The 27,760-nt window shown below is 37.3% G+C and overlaps 1 protein-coding gene across 7 annotated transcripts in view; it reads right to left on the reverse strand.

Moving 5' to 3' along the window:
• Window positions 1-27,760, reverse strand: part of CNKSR2 (connector enhancer of kinase suppressor of Ras 2) — a 209,482-nt gene that overhangs the window by 132,828 nt on the left and 48,894 nt on the right. For all 7 annotated transcript variants that reach the window (XM_064707352.1, XM_064707362.1, XM_064707373.1 and 4 more), the window contains exons 3-5: window positions 27,074-27,276; window positions 15,762-15,849; window positions 814-855 (exon numbers count right to left, since the gene is read on the reverse strand). In XM_064707352.1, the coding sequence (XP_064563422.1) occupies window positions 814-855; window positions 15,762-15,849; window positions 27,074-27,276 (333 nt within the window). The remainder of the gene's footprint in view (window positions 1-813; window positions 856-15,761; window positions 15,850-27,073; window positions 27,277-27,760) is intronic.

Consider the following 27,760-nt stretch of genomic DNA (forward strand, 5'->3'; position numbering starts at 1 on the left):
GATAAAATAAATAATGGAAAAAGAAGTACATTTACTGGGAAGATAACTTAAAGAAATGTAGTATATTCTGGCTTAAGCTCTGGTAATAAGAACAGTAAGATATCAAAACCCACCTGAATGTGAAATAAATTAAACGAATTCATTATTCATCCTTAAAGAGATTATCTTCACTTCTAACTTTTAGAAACAACCTGTGGGTTAACTTAATACTCACTAAAGCTCATTCACAACTTGAAATACAATTTAATACCCAAAATTTGGGTGCAGCTCTCAGACAAGGTTTACTCAAGCTTTTGACACTCTATACACCAGCCTTTTAAAGCCATCATGTTTTCTGATGCCCTGATAACTTTTATCCGCTTCATTTACCATAAATAGCACTAAAGATTCTCAGAAGAGACAATTGTATTTATGCTGAGAATTCAAAAGGAAACATTACATTAATTTTCCTACAATTAGGCTATCTCCTGGCTCCTATGGGGAATAGAGCTGTATAAATTAAGCTATATTACTAACACAAACATAAATTATTTCATAGAAGCCTAGCAACCATCTCTCTCTCAAAAAACTGCCTTTTAAGAACATCACTCTTCTAATCATGGTTTACAAATAACAGCTGGGCCTGAGCCAGACAAACACAAACCCTTTCAAAGCTCCTGACCTGCTCACAAGTAATTCTATAAACTCATTCAGTCATACCCAGTCTAGTTAGTTATCAAACTGCCACTGCATACAAAAAGCACAAAACACACAGCTCTAGAATTCTATGTGGTCTTTATAAACTTGGTTATGAGAAATCCAAATGGTACTTACCACATGAAGAATTTTGTTCTCTGTTTCATATACTGTGCAATCCTGAAAAAGGAAAGCAGAAAAAGCAGGTTAAATTGGTCCAATCATTTTCCCTGCCTTTACTTACCCTTAAAGCAATTTGAACTAAAATGAAAAGTCTTTAGGATGAAACAAAGTATTTCAAAGATTCAAAGACTTAGGCAGAATTGAAAGAAAGTGTGAAGCTACCACTTAAAGGAAATGAGCTACTGGTCAATGTTTCTATCTATTCACTAGCTCTAGTTGATTCCTTCCTTGAGACAGATAATACTCTCCCTACTTTACATGCTTTTGGCATGTACCAGCTACTCACATGTCTACCACCCAAGTGCCTTCCAGCAGCCACCCCTGAGCATGGACAAAAATGACCAGCTTCTAATGGTCCCACTGGAAAACAGAGATACCAGCAACAGTCTTAAGTGACTGAGATGAACAATTCTGGCTGAGCTGAACTGACATTTTTGCACACTGTTGAAGAAGGGAAGGAGAACCTTGGTGGAGAGAGAAGAGGAGTTGATTTTTTGTAACACACCTTGACAAGAGGGAGGAGAAACACCTCCCCCAAAGCTCACTCATTAAACCTGGGGCACATTCTCAGTTCCTCATGCAGCATGTGAGGCAGCTTCCATAAGCAACACCAACAGACGGGGGGCTGGGACTGCAAAGGTTTTTCTGACAGGCCAGAATCTCAATGGATATAAGGAAATAGAATTCCCAAGGCAGAGAGCACACAGAATACAATCAATATTGGTGAAAGAACCACTCTTGAGTTCATTCAGGTGCTGAAACTTCGTGGTAATTAGTGCAAGCTCTGTTTGGAACAGATGCTTTACATCCTATCTAACAAACCACATGCAAGATGTGACTAAGTTTTCATGTTTAAAGTCTCATTTTAAAATCAATTTATCCTGCTAGGAAACCAACATTTTTATATGCAACTCTTTCAAAAAAAAGAACTTTTAATCCATTAAACACTTCCAGTGTTACTCAGGCAAGAAAAGCCAATGTGTCCTTAGGCTTTATATAAAGCCATGTATGCAGAAGTAGCATGTTGATTGGGAAGCATTTTCCCAATAACAGCTGTTGGCATTCAGGAAACATTTGCCAGTAAGTTTAGCCGGAAAGAAAATCTAACACATTTAATTATATGCAGACATCAATGAAGTATTTGCAATCTTAGTAGCAAAACACACATTTCATTGTTATATGTGGGAGGGCATGTAACATTTTCAATCTGGATACATCTATTTTCTGCATGGTTACTTATGAATCATTTTGTAAAAATAGCAGGAAGAGATTGCAACATTTATATTGAAGGAAAAAGTGCTTTTAAGCAGACATAATTTCACTGGTAATAGGAAGCGTTTACTATAAGTTTAAACATAGCTTAAAGAGGATAGTGTTTGAGAAGTCTCACTACTAAGAGAAGAAAGATTTAATTTCAAATGCTGTAGGAGTTTATTACAAACAAGAAAGGAGTGAATAACAGATAAATATTGCTAAAGCCTTGAATTGAAAACTCTCCCCCAATCATGAAGGAAAGTAAAGAAATATGCTTTCTTCTGGCAAACCAAGACTATATATAAAAAAATTTAAATACTTCTGAATCCACAAAAGATAGCAAAACAAGTGGAAAACTTCTCAGGCATCCAGTCTATAAACAGATTCACCCTGAATTTCCCTCCTCAACACACCATTCCCTACAAATCCAGGGTTTAAGTAAAAGAATTGCTAAGTAAGTCATCATATAGTAACAGCAGATTGTTGATATTACATGCAGGCAAGAGAAAAGTTCAGTAAACCATAAAAGACAGAAAGACTGGAAGACAGCAGATGCAATGCTTAGGTAAAAAAACAAAAATTCCAAAATACACTTTGTCTATACATGAATGACAGCAACTAACCATAATGCAGGCATGAACTCTGGGAAACGTACAGGAATGGCAGGAACCATGATGGCAATCCAGAGCAGCCCTGAAGTCTAGGACTCAAAGAAACTTCGGAAAAGGTCACCAAGCTGATCCCTCAGCTTGTTTCCACTTCCTGCAGCCATCCCTAGAGAGGAGGGCTGAGACTGCTTCTGAACAACCCCAGCAGCAAAAGCCCCACGCCGCTTTCTGTCACAGGGAACAGTTTATTTCCCTTTGCTGCCTTGTGCTTTGTCTTTAGGCAAGGGCTAAAGAGAACTGTGCCCACCCTCCACAAACACCCCTTGGGTTTGCTGCTTATTACTGGGGGCTTCTACCATTTACAGTTATTGCTTTTTTATGCCCATTTCATCTCACCTAAAAGAGCTTAAAGCACTTGAGAACTATAAAAAGCCTCTAACTATGCAATTAGAAATAAATTTTTATTCTTAGTAGCAATACCACCCACACCTGGAGAATGTCTTTCTCTTCCATACAAGCCTATATGTTACTCCTTAAAGGTTTTCTTTAGTATCTGTTTAACTAGAGTACCAAAATATTGCAATTAAGGTAAGAAACAGATCATATGCAAGTTTAACATCAACTTTTTTTCTACTTTAGAAAAGCAAGAACACACACAAAAATCTGCAACCAAGCTTTACTCCTACACAAGCTAAAAATTTGCTATTCACTTAGTTAAACCAATACTGTGATTATCCCTGAACTGAAAGGCACAGTTACAGCAAGGAGGACATGTATTACTTCTACCTGTTTATTCTCTGAACTTTGCATATATATTCACTGCCATACTGTAAGTATACCTAGGCTATAGGTATGTGATCTTCTAACCAACCGAACAAAACTTCAGCTGAAACACTGTAAGGTTATTTTCTAATTATGGATTATTTTCGAAAACATTAATGACACATATTGTTAATAAAGCAAAAAAAGAAATTCTGTTAATTTACATTTCCTGAAGATATAGTCAAATACTGGCATTAGTAATTTAAGGGAGAAAAATGGCAGAGCATCATCCACAAGAAAAAGGAGAGATTTAAAAGGGAAATACGATGGAACAACTTTATGAGTAATATCAGATCTTCATGGTCACTCTTTCCAGCTCTGCCTTGTGCACAAAAATGGCAAAAGGGACCTTTGTCATACAACTGGAACTATCCTAAAAAAAGAGAAACAAGAGTTCCAATATGGGAGGGGAAAAAAAAAAAAGCAATAAGGGAGGAAGATAAGAGCAGCAAGAACAAATCACACAAATCAAGGAGCAGGTTCTTCTCCATCTTCAATCCCAGTACATAATTTTAAGACTAGCAAGACCTACACCACACTGTAACTGAGAGGCATTGCTTTTTTCTTCCAGAAGTTTTGACCTTCACAACCTTCACATTGTCTCTAAAAAAAAAAAATTAAATTATATCTGCACCATAGTGATCCTACCATAATGTCATAAGAAATAATTGCTGAGGATGTTTATATTAAACCCACTAAATGAGACAGCACTGACTGGTGACAACACTGTAATATACACATTTTACCCATCCCACCCCAGACACTGCTGGAACAAATCAGATGTGAGACAACATATGTAAAACACAAATATCTGTGGACTTTTTTTTTTTTTTTCCAAAAGCAGTGTTTATGATGCTTTATTTTTTCCTTTTTTTTATCCTCAGTATTACCACCTTCTTTTTAAACATTTGTATTAGAATCTCACTGAAGTGGGGAATGGGATCAGCTGATTACACTACTATTTTCCTTATTCTTTGTTTTCTTTGCACCCACATTGATTAAGTCTCAACTCAACTCAAAATGTGAAGAACTGAGGTACAGACAACCTGCCAACTTACCCTACTGCTCCCATGTCCCACAGATAAAAAATGTTCATGCAGTTCTCCATTACTATAACTGTGGGATAAATATTCTGCACAAAACATTTCTATTTTTGTACCTACATGATTTGGTTTACAAGTCCAAGTTGGCAACCTGTCAAATTACCTATTGCAATTACCTGTCAAACACTTCTCTCACTATACTTGCAGGCTATAATCTTAAAACTTTCCATCATTATTACCACTACTACAACTATTATTATTATTCATGGTTTTGCCATGTATTCCAGGCAGCTGATGCACTGCACTCTTCGTGGCAGTCTTAAGTTCCTGTCAACTTCATACTTCAGAATAAATTATGCTAGTTCAGAAAAAGAAATATATACAGAGAAATAGTTAATGGATTTTTAAAAAGGGAGAAGTGCAGAAATATATGCATTAAATCTTTCACCAACATTTCAGCATTTCTAGTAAACCTTACATCAGAGTACCCAGAGATGGAGTGGACTCCTTTCATTATATTTGCTTGTTCAGCAGAATGCCTTAGTTGCTCATGTATATGTAGTCATCCTATTCTATTTTCTCCTCTAAGGCAAGGCAAATTCCTAGGCAGAACTGATATAGAAGCAGACTACGCGATTTTCAGAAACAAAATGTCAAAATTTTCAGGTAACACATTAATCCAAAAGGGTCCTTTGTATATTCATATGATAGTAGCATTGCCTAAAAAAGCAGGCTGTGTGATTGATTCAACTGGAGCAACTTGTGAAGAGCAAGAGCTTGCCATGAAATCATCAATTCTCTGGGTAGCTTTTATGATGCTTGTGGTGGAGCTTCTTCACTTCATTTCTTTTTCCCTGTGGTCCAACTGAATTTACAGGAAGCTAATTATGATTAACAAAGTGATTAAGCTATTTAATATATGTTTATGTTTATGTATGTGAATATTGCACTGTTTTTTCCAGTATGTGGCAGATGAAAACATAGGTAATTGTGTTAGGAACACCATTTAAAAGCAGTAGTAAAATTACCTGGAAAATGCATGAGAAATCCCACTCATCTTCAATGTCTAGTTTCAAGAGGGTTAGATTTTACATACTGCTAAAAACATGTCAAATGGAATTGTTGTCATCATTGTTTTTCAAGTCATGCAAAATATTCAAGGCTATGCAGCTCCAGTTTTCTATTTTTAACAAAAATAATGAATTACATGATTGCTTAAAAGGGAGTTCAGACTCTCATAAATCACCAAACCTCTGGCATAAAACCCTCTTGAGCAATGTAGCCATTGGATGGAATTAAACCAAAGAATCCTCTACATCCCTTTGCTTCTCAAATTGATTAAAACTGTAACTGAATACTTTAATAGTAGTGAGAGTCAAATGGATGATCGGTTGGTCTTGCTACTTAGCAACAATAAAAAATAATTAACTTGAGAATGCCCAGATCATAACTTCCAGCTCCTTCAGTCTCAGGAGTGCAAAATAAGTTGTTCTGGCTCCAAGGTGCCTGTTTGAGAGTCACTGGGTCTAGGGAACTTATGCCATTGGCTCTAGAAGGGCTCATTTGGTTTGAAAATGAGCTGCCCAATTCAGCTAAAGCAAGAGAGCCACAGGACTGAGTTTTGCTGAAGTCATCACTGAATGTCTTCACAAAAGTTCTCAACAATAATGATGACAAAGTCTAAAGCTTGGCCAACACATGAAGGTGGCAGAAGTTTCATAACCTTTAGTGTACTTTCATTCATTATTATCATTATCACTTTTCTCACACAAAGACACTGGTACAGAGTTTCCAAACAGGTTGAGTTAATTTAGACTTTCACTAATTAGAAAATACTAATTCAGCTGATGGCAGGAATAAACAATGACAGTTTTGAAACAGTAGACTTGAATGATATCCTGTAATGGTTTGGGCTGGAAGGGACCTTAAAGATCATCTAGTTCCTATACCACTGCCATGAGCAGGGATGCCCCTCACTAGACCAGGCTGCTCAGGGCCCCATTCAGCCTAGCCTTGAACACTGCCAGGGGTGGAGCATCCACAACTCCTCTGGAAGACCTGTTCCAGTGCCTCACCACCCTCACAGAGAATTTCAACCCAATATCAAATCTAAAGCTGGTCTCTTTCAGTTTAAAGCCATTGTCCCTTGTCCTGTCACTACACGGCCCTGTGAAAAGTCCCTCTCCAGCTCTTTCGTAGCTCCTTTAGGCACTGGAAGGATGCTTATAAGATCTCCCTGGAGCATTCTCTTCTCCAGGCTCAACAACTCACTTGGCCTGTCTTCATAGCAGAAGGACTCCATTCCTCTGATCATCTTTGTGATGTCCTCTGGAGTCATTCCAACAGATCTACATCCTTCTTATAGGGGGCTTCAGAGCTGGATGCAGCACTGCAGGTGGGATCTCACCAGAATGGAGCAGAGTGGGGGAATCACCTCCCTCAATCTGCTTTTGAAGCAGCCCAGGCTATGGCTGCCTATGAAAAAATGCTGTGTTCTGTAGAACACGGTGATTAGAAAACTGATGGATATTATGGAATCCTGCTTAGACTGTGATTTACAGCTTGACTGGGTAATTACTGGAATAATAGAAAACAAACTGACAGATACACAGCTCCCTTCAACCCCCTTCTCCAACCCCCCTTTAAAAGTACAAGGAACAAAAAACCTTAAATGCCCCAAAAGCTACAGAAGCTAGTAAGCAGTTAACATTCCCCTCTGGCAACATGCTAAGAAATAAGAGCACGAAACAGTCAGCCACTTCCTGATGTGCTTTACCACATCTTATATTTTGAGGTCTGGCAGGTTGTTGGATACAAAAGGTATGGACCTTGACACTGAAAATTACAAATGTTTGGAAAAGAGAGAGGGGGAAAGGAAATACTTTTCTCTCTTGCCTAACTAAAATGCAATAGCAAGCTCCTCCGAGCTATACAACACTCAGTGCTTGCACAGGTAACCCTTGGCTGCTGCCACAGGAAATGAATTTTTAAAACTACACAGACACTGTTAAAATTTGCACTGTATTTCTAAGTAACCATCCCAAAATATGCTATTTCCATGACTTTCTTTCCACTGGGCTGCTCAAAAAGTCTCCCATTACGGCTGCTTCAACTGCAACAGTCCCAGGGAGCTCTATCCTCAACTCTCCCCTTTTCTGCAACCTCTTCCCTATTGCTCAGCAGCCTCCTAAAATCATGCTGCTTTAATTATCATCTCTGTGTGGATGAGTCACAGATCTCTCAGCCCTTCTGTTCACATTCTCAGTTCAGAATCTCCTTCTGGATATTTGCCACCAGCCCTTACACAGGATGCTGAAGAGCTGCAATCACGTTTCTTCCCAAACACTCCCTGTTCCCCCTTTCTTTCCCTATCTCTGTCAACAGCTCCACCACCTTATGTCCCACAAGCTCACAACCTGGGTGCCATTTTCAACTCCTCTTCGCTTCCCACACAAATCCTGTCGATTTTATTCCCACTGCCGTTCAGAAATATTTGCTTTCTTTCTCATTTATGCTACAGTTATTCAATTCCTGCAGTTTCTTGCCACTGGGTCTATAACATCCTCATTCTATTAGAATTAAGTCCCTTCCCCTCCACACTAATGCCAGTAAACTCACCTGAACCTGTAGGACCCACTTTGTCCTTGCCCACTGGAAATGTGCGTAAGAACTGAGAGAGGTGGGGGAAAGCAGAATGGTGAGCAGGCATCACAGCAAGAGGAGAAGGAAAAACTCTCTATTGGGAAAATACAATGCAAGCTACTAAATAAATGCTATAAAAAGGGACATTTCTTATGCAACCTACACACATGCTTCTAGAAGTCTAGAGCCTTTCCCTGAAAATGCAATAAACCTGCAGTACTCTAAGTTCATAACCCCTGTGTACAAACTAATAGCAATTACTCAGCTTACTGAGTACAAAGAATTGCTTTAATTTTATTTAAACAATCTGTGTGGAGTGGCACCTATCACCATAGTAACAGAATACTTCATGTAGAAATTTAATACAACTTACATAAATCACCCACAGACCAAGCAACTACAGGGAAAAATTGCTTGCTGGATTAAGAGAGATGCAATAGGTACACTAAGCTCTTTTATTCTATCTTTCTGAAGTAATTTTCCATTTCCAATTATTTCTCCTTTCTGTAAAAGACATCATGTTGTTTTCCTTAGGGATCTGGTCACATATTAATTCTTACTTTGCATGTAGAGAGTTACACCTCTTCCTTTTTTCTAAAATGAGCCAGCACACCATTCAGTCAGAAGCCACAGCCAGTATTTCAGCACCAAGTAAAATCACTGATACTTGCTCATACATCCTTCAGAATCCAAGTGCTTACATGGCCTAAGTCAAATTTCAGCTGCTCAGATGATTTCTCTACTTGGTGACATTCTCAGAGGCAAAAAAAAATCCACTGAAACTATTAACAGATGAGAGATAGGAACTGAGGAAAAAATTGTACATCCAAAGGAAAAAAAACCAAACTCAAAACACTTCCCACACCTCTAAATAAGCCTCATGCATCCAAAACTGTTTTATTATTGGCATGCAAAACAGAGCTTGTAGCACAATGTATTGCACAGTTCTTAAATTTTCAATGTCACTTCCAAGACAATTTAGAGGTAAATAACTTTTTAATTTTTCAGTTCTGCTTTTCTTCCAATAGTGCCATGGTAAATAATCCCAGTTTTAAAAATACAACTGCAGCAAAATATTGCATGTTTTATATTTTTATAGGTGGTTATTTTGCCAGTAGAAAAAATTAAATTATTTGAACTGAAAAAAGTACTAATATTTAGGTAGAGATAATTCCAGACTCTGCTACAACTTCAACGTTTCATGTTGGATCATCTCAAATGTATGTATTTGTAATGGATTTAAGCAAACAGACGCATTCATAGTCCTGAAATGAAGACAGACACTACACTAATTTATGCTTAAGGCTCTTACTGGTTCCTTGGCAACACATGGTTTCTGTAACTCACCGTACTGAACTGGAATGTGCTTCAGTGTACCTGGTTACAGAGAGTGCTCTGGCCTGGGAAAGGAGATCAGTGTCCAAAGTAATAAATGCAGAATCTCAGGCTTCACACCTACTGATATGACCAACACCACACATCACCATTAATCATGGAAGTTACCATGTATAACGAATTACACAGTAAGAGTGGCATATCCTGCATGCCTCACTCAGAGGGAGACTGTGATGCCACTCAGTGTGCACAGACACAGGGCCCACATCAGCCTTGTAAAGAAAGCTTTTGTTTAAAGGAAACATGAGACGCAAAACCACATTTTCTCTCCTATCTACACTTTATCTCAGTTTTCACCAACTTTCTGCAACTTTCTGCATGTGGCTCCATAGTCCCTGACTCCTTCACTGTCACCTTGACTCACTCAACCGCCATTTCTTAGAAAAATTTAACAGCTGCATTGGTTTACCAACACATGCACTGTGAAAAAGAATACTCTTTTTTCACAAAATATTCTGCTTTGTGTTTCACTCTTCCCCATGTTCAGATACTGTCAATCATTAATCCAGAAGAAAAGCAAGCAAACAAAAAACAAAAAAAGCCTAAAAATAACAAAACAAGCCAATACCAACTCATTTTTGCTTTCTGGTCGCTAAGTTTTTTACCTATTAGGCAATCGAGTACTTTGGTGGGTTTTGGGGTTTTTTTTCCTTCTATCCCCTAGGAAAAGAAAATTACTTTCTCTGAGAATGGAAAAGAAAACAAATTCACCTTTACAGGGTGGCAGCTTCATAAGCTACTTTGAAAATGTCACATCACAGACATATACAGCAGTACACAACTTTAGGAAGAAAACCCCGTACCTCTTTACAGCACCTATCTCAATGGCAACTACTGAGTCATCAAATCAGCTCTAGTAGAGGTTCATCCCAATAGACTATTATTGACTTTTTAATCTTTCAGTTATTCCATGGCTAATTCCATTTCAAAAAGCATTTCAAAATTTACATCAAAAGAGAATATATATACAAGTAAACCATTTCAAGGGGAAAAAAACCTGTATAATCAAATAGCAGAAACAAACTACCAGAATCAGGCATCAACGCTAAGTACCTCAGGCACTTTTTACATTACATTAAATTACATCTGAAATTTTCCATAAAAGTGTGCTTTAAAAGAAATAAGCTACTTTACTATGAAAAAGAGAAAAACATTGCTAAAGAGCATACATGAGCATACATTTAAACTACTTTGATATAGCTTCTTGTAAACAAACAACAGTTTCATGCTCTCCACAATCCTTTAGTTTCTATTTTTGACTATACATACATTATATGCAATACACATTAACTTTCAAAAGTGAAGAGAATAAGTGCACAGATCAGTATGCATCCTGAAACACCACTACTGAGAGGTGCTTTGAAACCTATAGAACAGAAAATCTTGCATAAGAGCAGTGCATGAAGGATACAAGATAAGTGAATTCCTGTCAGCATTACTGACAATGACTTATAATACTCTCCTATGAAAACCCTTTTGATACACAGGCAGATATTGCCTGTGAATTGTTTTCAAGGGGAGCTATTTAGTTATAACTTTCCCCCACATCTATCTAGCTACATATTTGTACACTTCCCCCTCAATTGAACACTTAACAAATATGGGGCAGTTTTGTATAAACAAAAATATATACACTGTATAAAGAGAGTGCTATGCATACAGATAGGAAACTTCAAGAATGTGGCCTCCTCATCATGCAGTATTTTTATCTAAAAAGATGGGAAAGAAATTATTATTACCAGAGCAAGCTAACAAAGTTTTTTCTCCAAACATTCGGTAATAAAGTTGGGGTGGAATGAATAATGCTAAAAATGTAAATAAAAAACTTTAAAATTTAATATGCAACTGTTTCCAGCCGACACATGTTGCTTTGAAAATTCCTACAATCTGGAGGCCCAAAGCAGCTTTAATGATGATCCAATCATAGCTTCACACCACTAAAATATAAAAACCATTTTATTAGCTAAAGATACCTGAGATAATTAGCAATTTGGTATGACCTGAAATTTTAAAATTTTAAGCTATATTTAGTGAGTCCTTAAAGTCCTTAATAATTAGGACTTAAAAACAAAAGTGAGGAATTGTGATGGAAAAGATGAGAGATAATTTCTAAGACTGGCACTCAGGACATTAATTATTCTTCTTCATTCATGATTTTGATACTGTCCTTAGCAAATGAATAGAACCACTTTATATCACTGCATTTGAATTCTGAGTCAGAGCAGGGGAGCTAGGAAGGTAAATTTCCATTTTATCCTTTTAACTGGAAAACAAGCCTCTACTGACATTTCTCAGTGAAACTTAACATTTGAAACATTTCTCTTTTGAGTTTACAGCCGTGTGATTACAAAACCCACAATGACATAAAAAATAGTGCATTTTCCAAGAAATAATTTGTGATCCTTTTCAACATCTTTTATCTGAGAAACAGCCATGGCTAAAAGCCCAACAGAAATATCCCATGGGATGGGAAGTGCATCCATTGGGCAAGGAATATGTGGATGCATTTTCTTTTATATCTTAAATGCCTTTAAATGGGAAAAAAGTTCCAAACCTCTCAGCTAAAGCAGTGCACAGAGCATTTCTGTGTGCTCTACAGCACAGCTTTTAGCCCAAAATCACAGGTGCCCATAAAGTCCAGACAGTGCATTTGTGTACGATTATCTTGGTCTCTCTTGGCTATCTTCTATCCTGGCTGCCACCTCCCAAATTGCATCACTCAGGTTCTCACCCCGTGTCACCCAAAATCTGAGGTGACCTCCAGAAGTTGCTGTGACAGCTGATGACAGAAGTGTGCTCTGTGCAGCAATGCAAGGCAGATCCATGCCAGCCAAGTGACTGCTCTCCATCTCCACCCCGGTTACACAGCACTGCTTCCACCACAGCTCTTCAAAGAGGTCTTCAGGCAGAGAATTAAGTGCACTGAAGCTTTTCTAAAGGAGTATTTACAGGCCTACAGCTATGCTCCTACTGCAGCATACTCCTGAGTAAATCCCACCAGACACTAAAGCTGCAAGATAAACATCGGTGGTTTGAAAACGAAATAAACACCACAAATCATTGTGAAGGCTGATTAAGGAAAGTAAAAAACATGTGATGAGGGCTTCTAATGATCACTATTACAGAGCAGCAAAAGAAATAGTGTGTTCAGCAGCAAAATTTTCTTTACTGTCTGTTAACTTACAAAGTCAACATAAAATTAGACTTTTCAGATATTCCCAAGATTTCCAGGGCTTCAATTTTAAAGAAGAAAGCTTCTTTAGTGAAACCTTAATGAATTTGAGGAATAAGAGCATTGAGAATAAAAATAAAAGCTATCTACAGATTCCCAAAGAAAGCAAGAAATCTGCTGTTCCCTACAGTTATTGGTCTAGCTACTGCTACCTTTCTAAACCAAAATGAGCACACTCAAAAGGACCAACCAGTTCTTGGCTCCCACTGAAGCTGAATAACCCAGCTATCTAAGTCAACAGCAAGATTTCCATGAACACCATCAAGAACAGGCTCTCATGTTCTTCCTGACACACATTTGTGACTGGAGTAATTCTGTCAACAGAAATCTAAATTCGTGAATGAACCGAAGGCAAACAAACACAACACAAAGCAATCTCACATACACACAACCATAGCCCTTTGACATCTATCCTGTACCATCAAGAAAGAACTTGATAGTACAGGATCTATGCCTTCTTTATGCATAGCAAAGGAAACAAAGTACAGATAATGCTCAGCCTTCAATTCCTACTGAGAGGCAGATATGTGTAGGAGAGAGAATTCAAGGAAATGGTAGCAAAAAATAATAACAGTCTCATGGATTTGTTTTTTAAATTCTTTTTTATCCCCTCTAGTTTTTCTGCAAGGAAAGTTTCTTACAAAAATGAACAAGAATGCAAGCCCTAAATTATAGAAGCCATCAGCAAGGAGGACAGTATTACGAGTCAAAACCTGCAGGAAGAGGCTGTGAAACAATACCCTAAAATCCTAAGGGGGAGGAAAAAATACCTCAGCCAAAATAAAGCAGCTGCATAGAAGCAGATGATTAGTGCAGGCTACAGTGATAACTTGCAGTGGTCTGAGGGGCCTGCTCTCACCGGCAAATATCCACTGCACACTGGCCTGTCAGGCCCTGGGCAATGTGCAACACACATAGAAAACCTGATAGTTAAAACAAAGCATGTGTCTTCCCACATTTTATACCAAAATCTGTCTATAACTCCAGCTATTCTAATTATTTATAAGTTAAAACAGACACTCATTAGGTTTTCTTAGACTTTATCCCTATAAGAGTGATGCAATACTGTCATTTTAATTCATTATCCACTTAGCTTTGATAATGAGGGAGATGCCCAATATCATTTAACTCTATGAAAAAACACAGTATTACAATTACCTTCAAAATGTGCAAAATAATTCAAGCAAGCCATTTTAAGTTTATTGCTTTTTATTCTTCATATTGACTACAGAATTGGTGTTTTGGTTAATAAATCTAAACATTGACTATAAATTAATCAACACCAAAAGTTCCTAATGGAACTCAGCTACTAAAGTTCTGTTTTTAAATTTTACAAAAGTCTTAAAAAAGTTCAAAGGTATTAAAAAAGTACAGACTGTATACCTTTTATAAACCTTTAAGCATTGTAAGGAACTGTTCTCTGCTGTTAAAAAGAAAAAATGCAACATTGCCTTCTGTAGATTTTTTATAAAAAAACCCTAAGCTAGCAAGGTACTATAAAATGCTTTGCATATAAAAGAAAACAAGATTCTGAGACAGAAAAACCACGTGATATTGAAAGATTTAATTTACATCCAAAAGAAAGCACAATGAAGAATCTCAGTGTGTTCAGTGAGCACATTACAAAAACAGCAGCTAGGACATTTTGAAATGCCCCATTGGAATGCATTTAAGTTGAGCACAAAACACATGGCTGAGACCACTAATGGAATTTTTCATTATTGTTCTTCTGAATATAGCCCAATTCAATTTCAGTACATGCTTAAATTTAGGCACATAAATGCTCCTTTTGACTTCAAAGTATGGATATATGAACCGCTTTCTGATTGCAGAACTATGTCATTTTTGGAGAAGGTAAAAATGCCGTTCTCCAAAGGTATTAAATAGTAACAATTATTATCATCCACACTGAAAAATATACCTAGAGAAATAACAACCTATACCACGGTGAATTAGCAGTATGATGGATAGGGATGAATTTTTCAGAAGAATTGATAATGACCTAATTCCTGGGAAATACTGCTGTGGTTGCTACTTTACCCACTTTCTCATTAATAGGGAAAATTGATCAGGTGCCTCCTTCCCTCATCTAAAAACTATCCAAAGACAGTGACGCACAGTGGAAAATGACCAGTCTGGACAGCTGACTCAGAAGTTTAGTTTTTCTTAGTTTGGTGTGATGCTTGTGAAAACCAGAAAGTCTCCTCAGTGCTCCTACTGCCTAGCCCACTCTCTCCCTTTTTCTCCACTCTAACTTCTCAAGTGCAAACCATCCCTCAGACTTCTGCCTGGCAGCAGAGACCTTACAGTTCAGCAGAACAACAGACAGCAGAACAAGAGACAGACCTAACCCACAGACAGAAGGGCAGGGAAGGTTCCCAGGTTTGCATTCCCCAGTGAAACTCATTAAGCAAGTTACTTCTCAGTAACTACTTCTGGATTTCTTGAAGGTAGGATGTACAAAAACATAATCAAAATATTCTAACCACCCCATGGCAACATGTTTCAACAGCTGTCTAGATTATACAAACCTTAGGAAAGAAAGGATTACTAAAGTTCAATAAATATGTATCATTTGAACCAGACAGGTAATTAAAATTAAAAGACAAAATATAAGAAATTAAAGATGCAAATTATCAGGTAGTTACCTCATTTTACATGGTTATATTATACTAGAGAGCTCAAGATAAATATTAGTGATGAGATATGCAGAGCCATATACACAGAACAGACACTAGTACTATAAAACCAGAAAATAGAATTTTAAAAAAGCATTTACTAAATACTAGTATTCCCTTATTTTGGTTGGACAATGATATAGCCAGTTTTAAACAAAATTGTGGGGAAAAAGGTAATAGCCATTTACAGTTCAGAAAAAAATAAACTGATAAGCAAACTGTCTCATACCTGTTGTACTATTGTTGTTAGTTCCAGACAGAGTTGTATGACATTATTTCTTGTTACTGAGTAATCTGTGACAGCAGCAAAAGGTGATCTAAAAAAAGAAGAAAAAAAAGAAAAAAGTTGAATAGCACTAGCAGATATCTACCTGCAGTTTTAAGTTCCTCTTTCAGAAATTCCATTTATAAAAGCATTATTCCTAACAGTTTACTTCTGTACTACCTTTACTACCCCAGAAGAAGCCCAGCTGGCCTTCTGCATTGGTTTGGGAATACCCTTACAAAGACAGCCAGAGGCACTACTTCCTCCTGTGATATGAGCAGTGTCCAGATGTGAATGAGATCAGAGAAGCTTTTGGCTGATTCACTGGGATTCTTGGGATTTGATCTACTATCTGGGAGAAGTAGTAGAGGGACTTGGAATAGGTAGAATCTAGAGGGGGAAACAGCATTTAAAGCCAGAGATGCATCAATGAATGCTGAGAAGTGGCTGCAAAGCCTAAACTGGAAGCACAACCCAACATTCTCACACACTGCTACAGTCAGAACTGCTTAGGGAAATGAAAAGTGTAATCCAACATTCACAGACCTCACCTACATGTGTCCTAGCCTTTAAAAACTTTATATCAGGATGTTTAAAATGCTTGCCTACCTGGAAGCTTGCTTGCCTTCTAGAGGCACTGCTAAAATATATTTGGTTAGTGAAGCTGGCAGTCATCTGATTTGTGTTCTACAAGCCTCTCAAACTGTAAGCTCATATATGTGACTCATTCTTTATTCAAGAAGTAGCCAAACACTAGGCAGGACTGTTACTTTCTCTAAGAGGAGTCAAGAGCTTGACTTTATTAGGATTTTATGGGCATTATTAGCATCACAAAGATAGCATTTGTCTCTAATATACCTGCTTCAAACACTTAAAACACACAAAAAAACAGGTGGTAGTGAGGTTGTCTTTATATTAGGATGGGTGACTGATACCTTCCCCAACTGGCTTCTTTCATCACTTCACATACAGTTGCACCTACCTTGAAGTGTTTTACAGCACTGCTTGGTATTATGCCTTCCTTATTTAAGCCTGAAGATATTTCCAGTACAAAGAACTTTGCTATAAGCAAGTGCCAGTGATAGCTGTAAATACTCTGTTTCTACTGGTACTAACAGGTTTCTAAATTACATTAATTCTAAACACAGAATTACTGAAATTTTAGTGTGGGCAGATTTGGAATTGTCCATTAATAACCCCATGTGAACTCCACTATCTCTGATGGTTTCATCTCATGCTCTCTTTCTTCTCTAGGGCTCTCAATCCAGCCCTGATGGTTCATAAGACAGAATTAACTCTGAGGTGCTTAATTAAGTCAACCAGCTTTAATTTTATATAATACATCACATAATGACATCCACTTTCTGCCTTTATTTTCTAGAGAGGAAACCAGTACATTCTTTTAAAATGAAAGCACAGACACTGGAAGCTAAGGTAAGTTCCAAAAGGTGCCTCATGAAAGTCACTGGACATCGACATACACTCACAATTCAGCGTCCAAGTTTTCTGCAGCATATGACAACCATACAGTAGGGACACACTAGAGCAGGCCCGGAGATTATTTCTAAAGTTTAGGACATTTATGAGCATATTAAAGGATGAAAGGTAACAAGGTAACTGAACTGCTTGGTTATAAACCAGAACTGAGTTCAAGAAGTATTTGGGCAATGCTTTCGGGCACATGGTGTCATTGTTGGGGTGTCCCGTGCAGAGTCAGGAGATGGACTCAATGATCATGTTGGGTCCATTCTAACTCAGGGTTCTGTGATTCTGTGATGATTGTGTTTGAAGAACTACATTAGTCAAGATGTATAAAACCACTGATTTTTCCTTCCATAATTGTAACTACTGAGGTTCTGAAATCTACCTGAAACCTTGATTTAAAAAGGTCATGCTCATTTAGGAACTTGCTTTTATTGAAGATGAATAGAATCAAACTAGCAAATGGTATTATTTTACGTTAAGTATGGGTGTTAATACAATTTGATCCTGAAATTACACAACTGGAATCTATTTGACATTTCACAGCCTCCAGCATTTCTCTAAACAAAATCACACAGTAGGCTTTGGCTTCTAATACCACATCATCCTCCCTCATACTTTTGTAATTTAGTTTGGTTTCACGGTTCATGAGAAAAATAAGAGTATTTTTTACCATCATTACTCTTAGTGAAAATCATTAAAAATGCCCTAAGTAAACTTTGTTGACTTTAAAGAGCAGGCAAAGGGACTGAGACATTACTCATTTTAGTTACATTTAAGTTATCCCAGTGAAGACTTACTGGCAACAGCATGTCAAGCAGGCAGCAAGGGTGCCAGCAGGAGGAAGAAGACTACTACAAATCCACAACTAAGATGTAAGATTTTGAGAAGTGCTTCACAACTTAAAAAGATAAGGAGGCAGATTCATGGTTTAAATAAACTCTGCTTCTGCAGAAAACCAAAGGGATCCTCCAGTTGCCTCCTCTGGAAGTCTCTGTAGCATTTAAACCAACTCCCTTGCATCAATTTCTGCAGATGCCTCTCTGGGGTATTGCTGCAAACTGGACCAGTAAAATTGCAGCTCCCTTTTCTCCCCATCTCCAGTTCAGATCACATCCCTGGAGGCAATCTACATGCACAATTACACAGCCACTTCTACATAAGCAGCTGGATAAATGGGAAAGGCCTCTCTAAATATTTTCCTCCAAAGGAAATGTATTTTGGGATTCCATTCCAAGCCTCAACTTCAGTAGCCAAAGTCCAGCAATATTCAGTGTAACAACATGCCAGTAGTTTCAAAAAAAATAGCAACAGAAACTTCACTGCAGGATCACCAATTGGATTTCACATGAGACACAGTAAAAAATACCAATCTGACAAAAAAAACTCCTCATTGGTAATATACCCATTGCTTATAATTTTAATACAGCACAATATTATTGACTGCGAATAGATGAATCAACTTGTATAAATGTAAATAAAGCCTACATATAGTATAACTGCAGATGACTGCTAAAACACTTTCTTCCTTGAGACCTGCACCAGGTGTAAGAAATTCCTTGTTTAATTAGACAACTTCTCTCTACTTAAAAAAAAATAATATTTCCTTGGCTTGGCAAAGTCACTTCTATCACCTTGCAATGCTTCTATGCTTTTCTTTCAAAGCCACATTTTTCACAGACCCTAGGACCTTCAGGTCTGAGGAACTTTATACAACTACAGTGAAGAAAATTCCCTGAGAAAAACTTGCAATTTTCAACATCTGTACTGTCCAGTTTGGTGCTTTCAAATTAAAACAGGAAGTAAAGAACTGCCTTGTTCTGGGGCCACATGTTGTCTCACTTCCTGCTGTAACATTGATCTGTGTCTCATTGTCTCACCTCTCACAGGCATTTCCAAGATATTTCCAATGCACATTTCCCTCTTTGTGGAAGATTTTTTACTGTTTCTCATGTAATTTGTTTGTTCTTCCTTCAAAATAGTGATTTCCTTACAACACCCACATGAAAACACGTTGTAGCTCCACAGCATGCCTACCACATGCCCTTTCCACATTTCCTCTTCCAAACCTCTGCTGGTTTCCCATTTTCATTATTTCTCTAACCCTTCTACACCTGATATCTTAAGGAAAATAAATTTACACAATCACGTGAATGCTTTTGCAAACACATGGTATTTTTTGCCTTTAGTTTCCCATTTTCTCAATCCTTCTCCTTTCCAACACTTGAGGCCATTAGTCATTTTCAAACCACTTTCACAAATGAGTGGGTAATGGGTTTCAAGGATAATTAAGTTCATAGACATTTTGTGATCATGAATACAGCTGGAAAAGTGGGAACCATGATATTTTGTCACAGTGCAAACCCACATTGTGAACTTTTACCTTATGAGACACCAGGGCAAGATGAAGAGCTTTGAAACACCTCATCCACAGGGAAAAAACACTGGTGCTTACTTTTTTTTTTTTTTTTTTTAATTAACACTAAAGTCCATCAACTTCAATGCCCTGATCTATATAGGATGTAAGGTTTTCCTAAGATAAGGCATGAAAAGGCAACTGGTTCTTTTCACACTTTTTTAAACCAGTGTTGGACATAAATAATCTAACAGCTCTGAAATTTGACTTTGTTTATACACATGTAATGTAGGCTGCAACACACATGCATATGTGTACACTTTTATGAATTGAGACCTAATTAGCATTTTTAGCAGCGTCAGCATCTTTCAGAATGAAAAAATAAGTTATATTATTAAACATTCATTCATGAAACCACCCTGAAGGACTATTAGAAAAACCAGCCACATTAACATAGCACAGCTAATTCCATCACAGAATTAAGAAATAATACAAGTCAACAGCTATTAATAGTCACTGATTCCACATGAAGAAAAATCCTTCAAAAACAATTAAAAATTTGCAAAGGAGATAAATACCCTCAGTACTTCTACATTATCAACTTTTTTGTCCTCATATGCTTTAGCCTCCTCATCTGCCTTCTTCATAAAACATTAAGGGGAAATAATACATAGAAATAACAATCTCACTTTAAAAAGTTGCAATTTGGACAAATTCAGACTGCTGTTAGTAAAAGCATAACCCAAACCAAAAATTAATCCTATTTCACCATTAGTTGTAGTACTGAGATATTTTATAACAATAAACACTGTGCGTGGTTTAAAACCAGTATCATACTTATTTTAGCACCCTAACAAGGGAAAACATCCTCAAAGCCTTTTGATTAAACATAATAGTCCAAAATCTTTCAAAGAGAGAGGCAACCAAAGCAGTACTATAATGCAGTCTTCAAAGGCAACATATTAAGGTCAAATAAAAATCTGAATGCACAATACTGTTGTATATACACTGCCTAAGCCATCCAAGGTTCATAGTTCTAGGCTTTCATGAAACAAACATTTCATTTGTATTTCTAATGGAACTGCTTTATGTAGAATCAGGGAAGAATGCAGGAAAATTCACACTGGACAAAGGAACTCTTTAAACGAGTGCTCTATTAAACTTCTACAGCTGTTCCAGGAGCACAATACAGTTAAGTACCATAGCATTCTAAGGCAGCACTTAGTGACAGGTTTGGTATACCACTCAAACCAGCAAAAAGGGAAATGCATAAAGGAAACAAGATTCAAAGGTTTAAGGCTGAAACCCAGTTGACAAATAGTGCAATACTGGTGGGGTGAGTAAAGAACCACTAAAGTCTTTTATTTCTTTTTGCTTTGGTTTCATTTGTTTACTCCCACTACCTTGTGTACAAAGCAGATTTACCCTGTCAGGACAAGTAATAACCAAGCACAGCTAGCAGGACTGTATGAAGTTTCTAATAAAGGAGACTCTAAACCAGTAACACTTTCTTTGTAAGTAAGAAGTTATGGGCTTACAAACAATGCACCTCTTTACTAAAACTACAAAACAGTCACACCATAAACATCATCAGGGCTCATTCACCAAAAACAATAAGGCAAAGAAACCCAGCTGAATACATTCTACCTACAATGGAAGGAAATGCATGCATTGAGTATGTCACCATGGTGAAAAGAAGGACATCCATTTTGGTGTGGGGAGCATTCTCCTACTACAATGCTTTACACAATGCACACTCAGAGGGTGTGCTAAACCCGAACATCCAGAATTGTTCAGTCACAAACCAAGACCATTTACATCATTGCAGGCTGCACTTCTCTGATGCATTGAAGCACCACCAAAAAAAGCCCACGGTGTAAGGAGATCCTGTTCTGCTGTCAGCCACTGAAGTATTCAAATGTCCTTAACTTCAAGAACAGGTTTTACTACTATTTAATAGGATTTCTGAATGGATACAACTGCTTCACAGAATTGTAGCAATTCATGCCAGTACCAAAATAATTTGCCCACCTGAGGTTTAGAAGTTAGAGGATTATACCCCACTATTCTGGGAATGACCCTAAAAGTAGACCTAGACTTGACTAAAAGGCCTTTGACTGTGAAAGTTTACATCTTTTTTTATTTCCATCAATAATTTTACCATATATTTTATATAACCAACAATTTCTAGTTACAGTTAGGTTTTTTGTTCACCTTTTTTTTCCATTTTCTTCATGTACCATGTATCCAGACAGCAGTGGCAAGTTAATCAGACTGATGCACATTTGTCAGCCTGCTAGCTTTTCTCTGGCCACAGCACTGAAAGTCTTGAATACAAAAATCTATCTCCACAAAATCTCTTTGTTTCTCCTACTTAGACTGCAGTGTAATCTGCAGCAGCACTTCAAGTTTTTTATTTTCAAAAAGAGGATAGTGCTAGTATGAAAAACAAGAGCTACAGAAGAGTTGCTGTGAAAGACATATTGAATCTCTGCCCACACAGATGGCTGAGTCAAACAGTACACGAAAAAAATCCAGTGGTGCTTGACAAATCCTAATTCACGACCATTGAAACCTGTGACACAACAACAGACGCAAAACGCTGTAGTAGTTATCTCATGGAAAGTTGACTGTATTTTTTTAAATGCTTAAAACTAAAAAAACCACCAAAACCTACCACATTATCTTAGTCTCTTTAATGAGGACTCACACAGTCCTAAAAACAACCAATCCTTCCTCACTACAATTCTCTAAGTCTGTGTTTATACTTTATACAGATATTACTCCTATTGTTAGGAACCAAAATGTTCTATTGATGCTGCATAAGATATATGGTATAAGGAGTCCTTGCTCCAGATAACATGGCCCAAACACTGGACTAGACAGGAAGAAGCCCAGAAACACAACTAAGAATTCTATTTATTGCTTAGTTCAATCTGCAGGAAATACAGATTTCCAGGGATTTTGGTTGGCAAAGACAACTGAATGTGGTGAGGGTGAACAAAGAGAACATATGAAACCAGGAACAACGTGGGAGATGACATCACAAGAAGTTAGTGCTGGCAGAGCAAGGAGAGAAACTGGAAGAGACAGAGCTCATGAAGCTGCCTTCAAATGTCACTTCAGTCCAGGTTTGTTAAGGATCCTTCCTCTTCCACAAAGAACAATACAGTTCTTCCCAGTCAGGACTACAGTAATGAGCTGTACCTGTTAAATCCAGCAGTCCCATGAAAGAAAAACATACAATGTACAGTGGGACTTGAAGAGAAAGAATGAGGTGCTTAAAGGATTTGTAAAAGCCTTTTGCTCCCAAGGCTGTCTTCACTTTGCAGCAGCTTCTGACTCATTAGGAGACAAACTCAACACTCAGAGTTGTGCCAGCTTCTGAAGAAGACACAACTTTCTGTTTGCCTGTCAGGTGGTCTGCTAAGATCTGGGAGAAAATCTATTGAATGAACCTGAGCACTCAGGAATTCAGGACTCATTGTGATTTCAGTACTGCAACTGATAGGTATCAGCAAATCAGTACAAAAAAAAAGAGCTGGGAGTACAGTACAAGACCTGTCTGTGTCCTAAGCAGAGAGAAAGCTACTTATAGGCACTGGTAAATGCTCTAAACTTGGGGCTCAAAAGAATTTTCTGGGATCCCCATGATATCATTACTTTCCAGTTTATGCTTGCCTCTAGACAGCAACTGGGACATTTTCACTGGTGTCATTAAAGATACAAGTAACATGGTAAAATCCCAACAGAATTTTGTTAAAGATGGAAAAAAGTGACTTCAGCTCTCAAAATCCTTGAGGTGTTCGTATGTTCCTTTTAGATCATGAAAGCCATGGATGGATAATGTATGGATGGATAATGTATACATAATTCAGAAATTGCAGAGGCAGTGAATACCAACACGTCCACACATAAAGCAACATTTTACAAAGTGCTTTTCAGGTGGATTATAAATGTGTGGTCTAAGAATGAAACTTTAATCAGGATTAACAGAAGTAAATATACCCAATTTCAATTTCAATTAAATGTGCAGATACTATTGGACATAATAGTGCACAGGAAAAAAATATTTTCATGAGCTTAGAAATAGCTTTATGCCAAAAAAATTGCAACACATTCATAGTGCAAATCCACAGTAGTGAATTTTAATCAGTAATCCTAATTAATTTACACATTTTTAAATATTCCTCACCAGGATGGAGTGAATCAGCCCTACAGAAAGCAGAAGAATTTCCAGGAATCTGACACATCAGAGAAGAAGGAAGATAAAGGTGACATATATTACTATTCCAAAGAATATAACTTTCATGAATTATAGGAGTAAAGACTGAACAGAACTCCAGAGATTTTCTGGAAGTCTAGAAGACCTGATTGACTGTAATTCTGGAGAAGTATCACAGGAGACAGTCAATGCCAAGTTGCTTTGATCAGGTAAGTAGTTTCTTGCCCTAGTCTGAAGTGTGGGTTTCCATCCGTCTACATCATGTTCAGAGTCAAGTAGAAATGCATCACCCTTTCACAAAAGACTCATGGGTTTTCAAGGCACCAATCTTGTCACGAAATTCACTAGGAAGAATTTTAAGATAATGGAGAAAGTATAAAACAAAACGTTTTAAAGCTAGGAAGTCTCCTGAAAGAAGATACATTTTGTGGGCTGAGAAAGTAACAGGAAATTAAAATTAGACTCAAATGTATCAGTGTGATGACAGTTTCTTTACAGCATGTTATAGCAGAGTTATTCCATGCTCCTCAAAATCCTCAGACAACTTTTTTTGAAAATAGAATTCTCTTTTAAGTTTTCCAGCTCATAAATGAAACTAAACCAAAACACTTTTAAAGCCTGGCAATAAAAGCCACTCTAATTTTCAGTTAAACTCAATTTCTGACATACATCTGGAAGTAGGACTGCTCCAGGCAAAGACCTGAAACAAAGAGTGTCCTTGGATCGGCCCTGCACAGTCTGCAAGACCACAGTGAAAGTAACTCAGCAAATCACAACTCACACTCCTTTAGATAACTGTGCCAGGCATCACAAAGTCCTTTACGATCTTAGGTGTCCCACAGACACATCATAGACAGAGCACTCACTACAGCAACAAGGGAAGCACAATCTGCATGGCACTGTCACCATTCCCCATGTATAAAGCCCCATCACTGCATGTCTATGCAAGTTGGAGCTGCTGCTAGCTGCTCTTCCCAGACATAACCTCAAAATCCACTGCACAGGGGCAGCCTAGCAGGGCAATGGGGTGGACAACCCTAACAGCCACTTCATCCATCCTATTCATCCCCTCTCCCAACCTAAGATGGAACTGGTACTAGAAAACAACCAAAAAACTAAGATTTGGGGTCTAGATTTGATAGTAACAGGTGTGCAGAATAAAATTTAATCCATGTTTCTAACTTTTACTAATCAATTTTTTAAATCTTTCTATCTCCCCCTAGTGGCACCAATACTTTCTTAGAAGGCATACAAGAAGCAGAATCCTATTGATATCCAGATGTTCCCATTTCCTGAGAAAAATGTATTTATTGGCCTACCTTCATCCTCATTTCGGGTCTTCACAAGTAAGGAAGAACAAACTTTACCAAAATACCCAGACATTCATAAATCAGAAAATTCTTAAAACGTTTTAGAAAAACATTTCTTAGAACCAGGTGTTTAGATCTTCAAAAGAACTTTCCTGGAAATCTGAAGCTTTTTTTGGACACTTAAGACAGCATTGCTGAAAGTGTGATATCACCATCATTTCCTTCATTTTTGACTTCTTGGAATTCCTGGGTTTGATCACTGATCATTTCAGCTAAATGCAAAAGTACATGCAGTGCACAGTACTGCAGCGACACACCAGTCCTCAGATACAGATGTTTTCTAGCATTAATAACTACCTTCTTCCTGAACTTCCATTATTAAATTTATATTTAGTTGCAAAAAACCCATTGTTCTTCAATGTGTTAAATGTGTGTACGTGTATATGAAATTTACTTTTGAATAACAGACTCTCAAAAAAAGAACTCAAAACTCCATCAAACAAACAATCAAAACCCAAAATGAACTTCGAGTTCTTACTAGCCAACAGTCTTTTAATCATGACCACAGTTTCAATGAGAAACCAAACAAGATTATTTCTCAACAGAAATCTGTGGCAAAAATTGACTCATCTATGCAAAAGAAAATGTTTTTCTATTGTTCTTTCTGTTTCAAAACTCAGTATGATGCATTGCTTTCTGCCAACAACAATTTACAAGGGAGAAAAAGTGAAGCCTATAGATATTCCAAGCACTAAAAGGTTAGAACAGAGCTAAAAATATATTCCCAAATTTTCAAGTCTCAATACTAAACTCTTTCCATGAGATTGCACTAATTCTCTACACACTGATGTTAAATACCTAAAGAAAAATTTAGGAGCCAAATTTAGGTACTCTGGGTTTCAACCTTGGGGAAAGGCTAGAGAGGGAGTAGAAAAGAAGAAGCAATGGTAGCTGCAATCTTCTGAACAAAACAAAGAGCTTCCAGTCCAGCTTAAGAAGTGGAAAAGATTCAGGCCTCACCTAAACCATTCAGATGGAAATAATTTATGGGAAAGTTGTTGGTTTTCCTCAGAAAAACAAAACACACAGTAAACACTAAACAACGCAGTAAAACTAAATAATTCTGTTGGATTTAAAAAGTTACACAAATATCATACTCTGAACAAACCTTCAGCTGCTTGAAACAAAATAAGATACACCTTTAAATCAAGATAAGCATTTTATTTTCTTTGATGAAAATCCACTGTGATGCATTATATAAAGACTTACACATAGACTAATTTTAACCACTTCAGGAATTTAAATGATCAGCTTAAATATCTGTGTATTATTCTTGTTATAATTAGAAAAATTCACTACAAATGTAGCAAAAGTACTTCAATCCTGGTCCCACACATGTCCTAGGTAACAGAGTTTAAAGTGTAGAGCACTGCCTCTAGAAAATCAGAAGTATTTCACTGCTGTTTAAAAAAACCTAAAACACAACATCCATGTTTGTACACACACACACACACACTCTGAAATTATATGTTGACATCCGTAAAATGAAAAGTATGATCAGTTTTGTGAACTTGATAGTATCAAAGCAATGAATCTGATTTATGCAAGTTAAATTGCTGCTTTATATTAGTAAAAAATAGATATATAACCTAATGATGTCCTCCTGTTGCTCATATGTGTTGCATATATATGTGTAGGGTCAAAGTGCATTTGAAGGTACTGTATTGAAAAGCTAACCTGAATTGCATGCTGACCTAAAAGAAAATGATTTGGTACAAACATCCCCTTGGAACATATGAATGAATTCTGCTTCCATTCAGTTTCTATGTTACATTTTGTAAAGAAGTTGGAGCTTGTTCATGTGCATGATCTGGTTACCTGTGAGACATTTGGGAGATTTTACCTGTCCAACCAAGCCAGAAGACTTTTTGCTGCTCCAATCAGATCCACTACTGATGTCAGAAAATCATTTGGTAATTTGCGACTGGTCCTTCCATCATAGTGACCACTCCTCCTCCTCCCAGTAATGAAGTTCTGCAGATTTTTGGCAGATGCATTCAGTTTGTGAGAAAGAGTTTTTAGATTCTCTGTTTCCAAACCATAGTTCTGCATTGAAAAAAAAAAAAAAAAGAAAGTTAGCTTTACAGATGAACAGAAGAACCAAGAACAGCAAAACTGATGTTCTACTTCATTCCTAGTAATTAAGTCAGAAATACACCCACTCAGTAGTTTTTAAATGTATAGAATGTTCTGTTTCTGAAGTGCATAAAAAGTGAACAAAAGAAGAGCAAAATTATGAGTGATCCTTTAGCTTGTTCTAAGTGTACTGAGAAAAACATCTCAAAGAAAAAACCTAGTCTGGAAAACTGTTTTTCAAAGCACTGCATCACTGTCAGTAGATTACCAGAATCACAGAACGGTGTGGGTTGGAAGGGACCTTCAAGACCATCTCATTCTAACCCCCCTGCCATGTACACAGTCACCTTGCACTAGAGCAGAGCCCCATCCAACCTGGCCTTGATCAGAGGGTTCTCTCTGTAGACCTGATGATAAGGGATTGGTACCTCATGTCCATACTCACAACTCCTCA

The sequence above is a fragment of the Zonotrichia leucophrys genome, chromosome 1 (assembly GCF_028769735.1).
Source record: "Zonotrichia leucophrys gambelii isolate GWCS_2022_RI chromosome 1, RI_Zleu_2.0, whole genome shotgun sequence".
NCBI lineage: Eukaryota > Metazoa > Chordata > Aves > Passeriformes > Passerellidae > Zonotrichia > Zonotrichia leucophrys.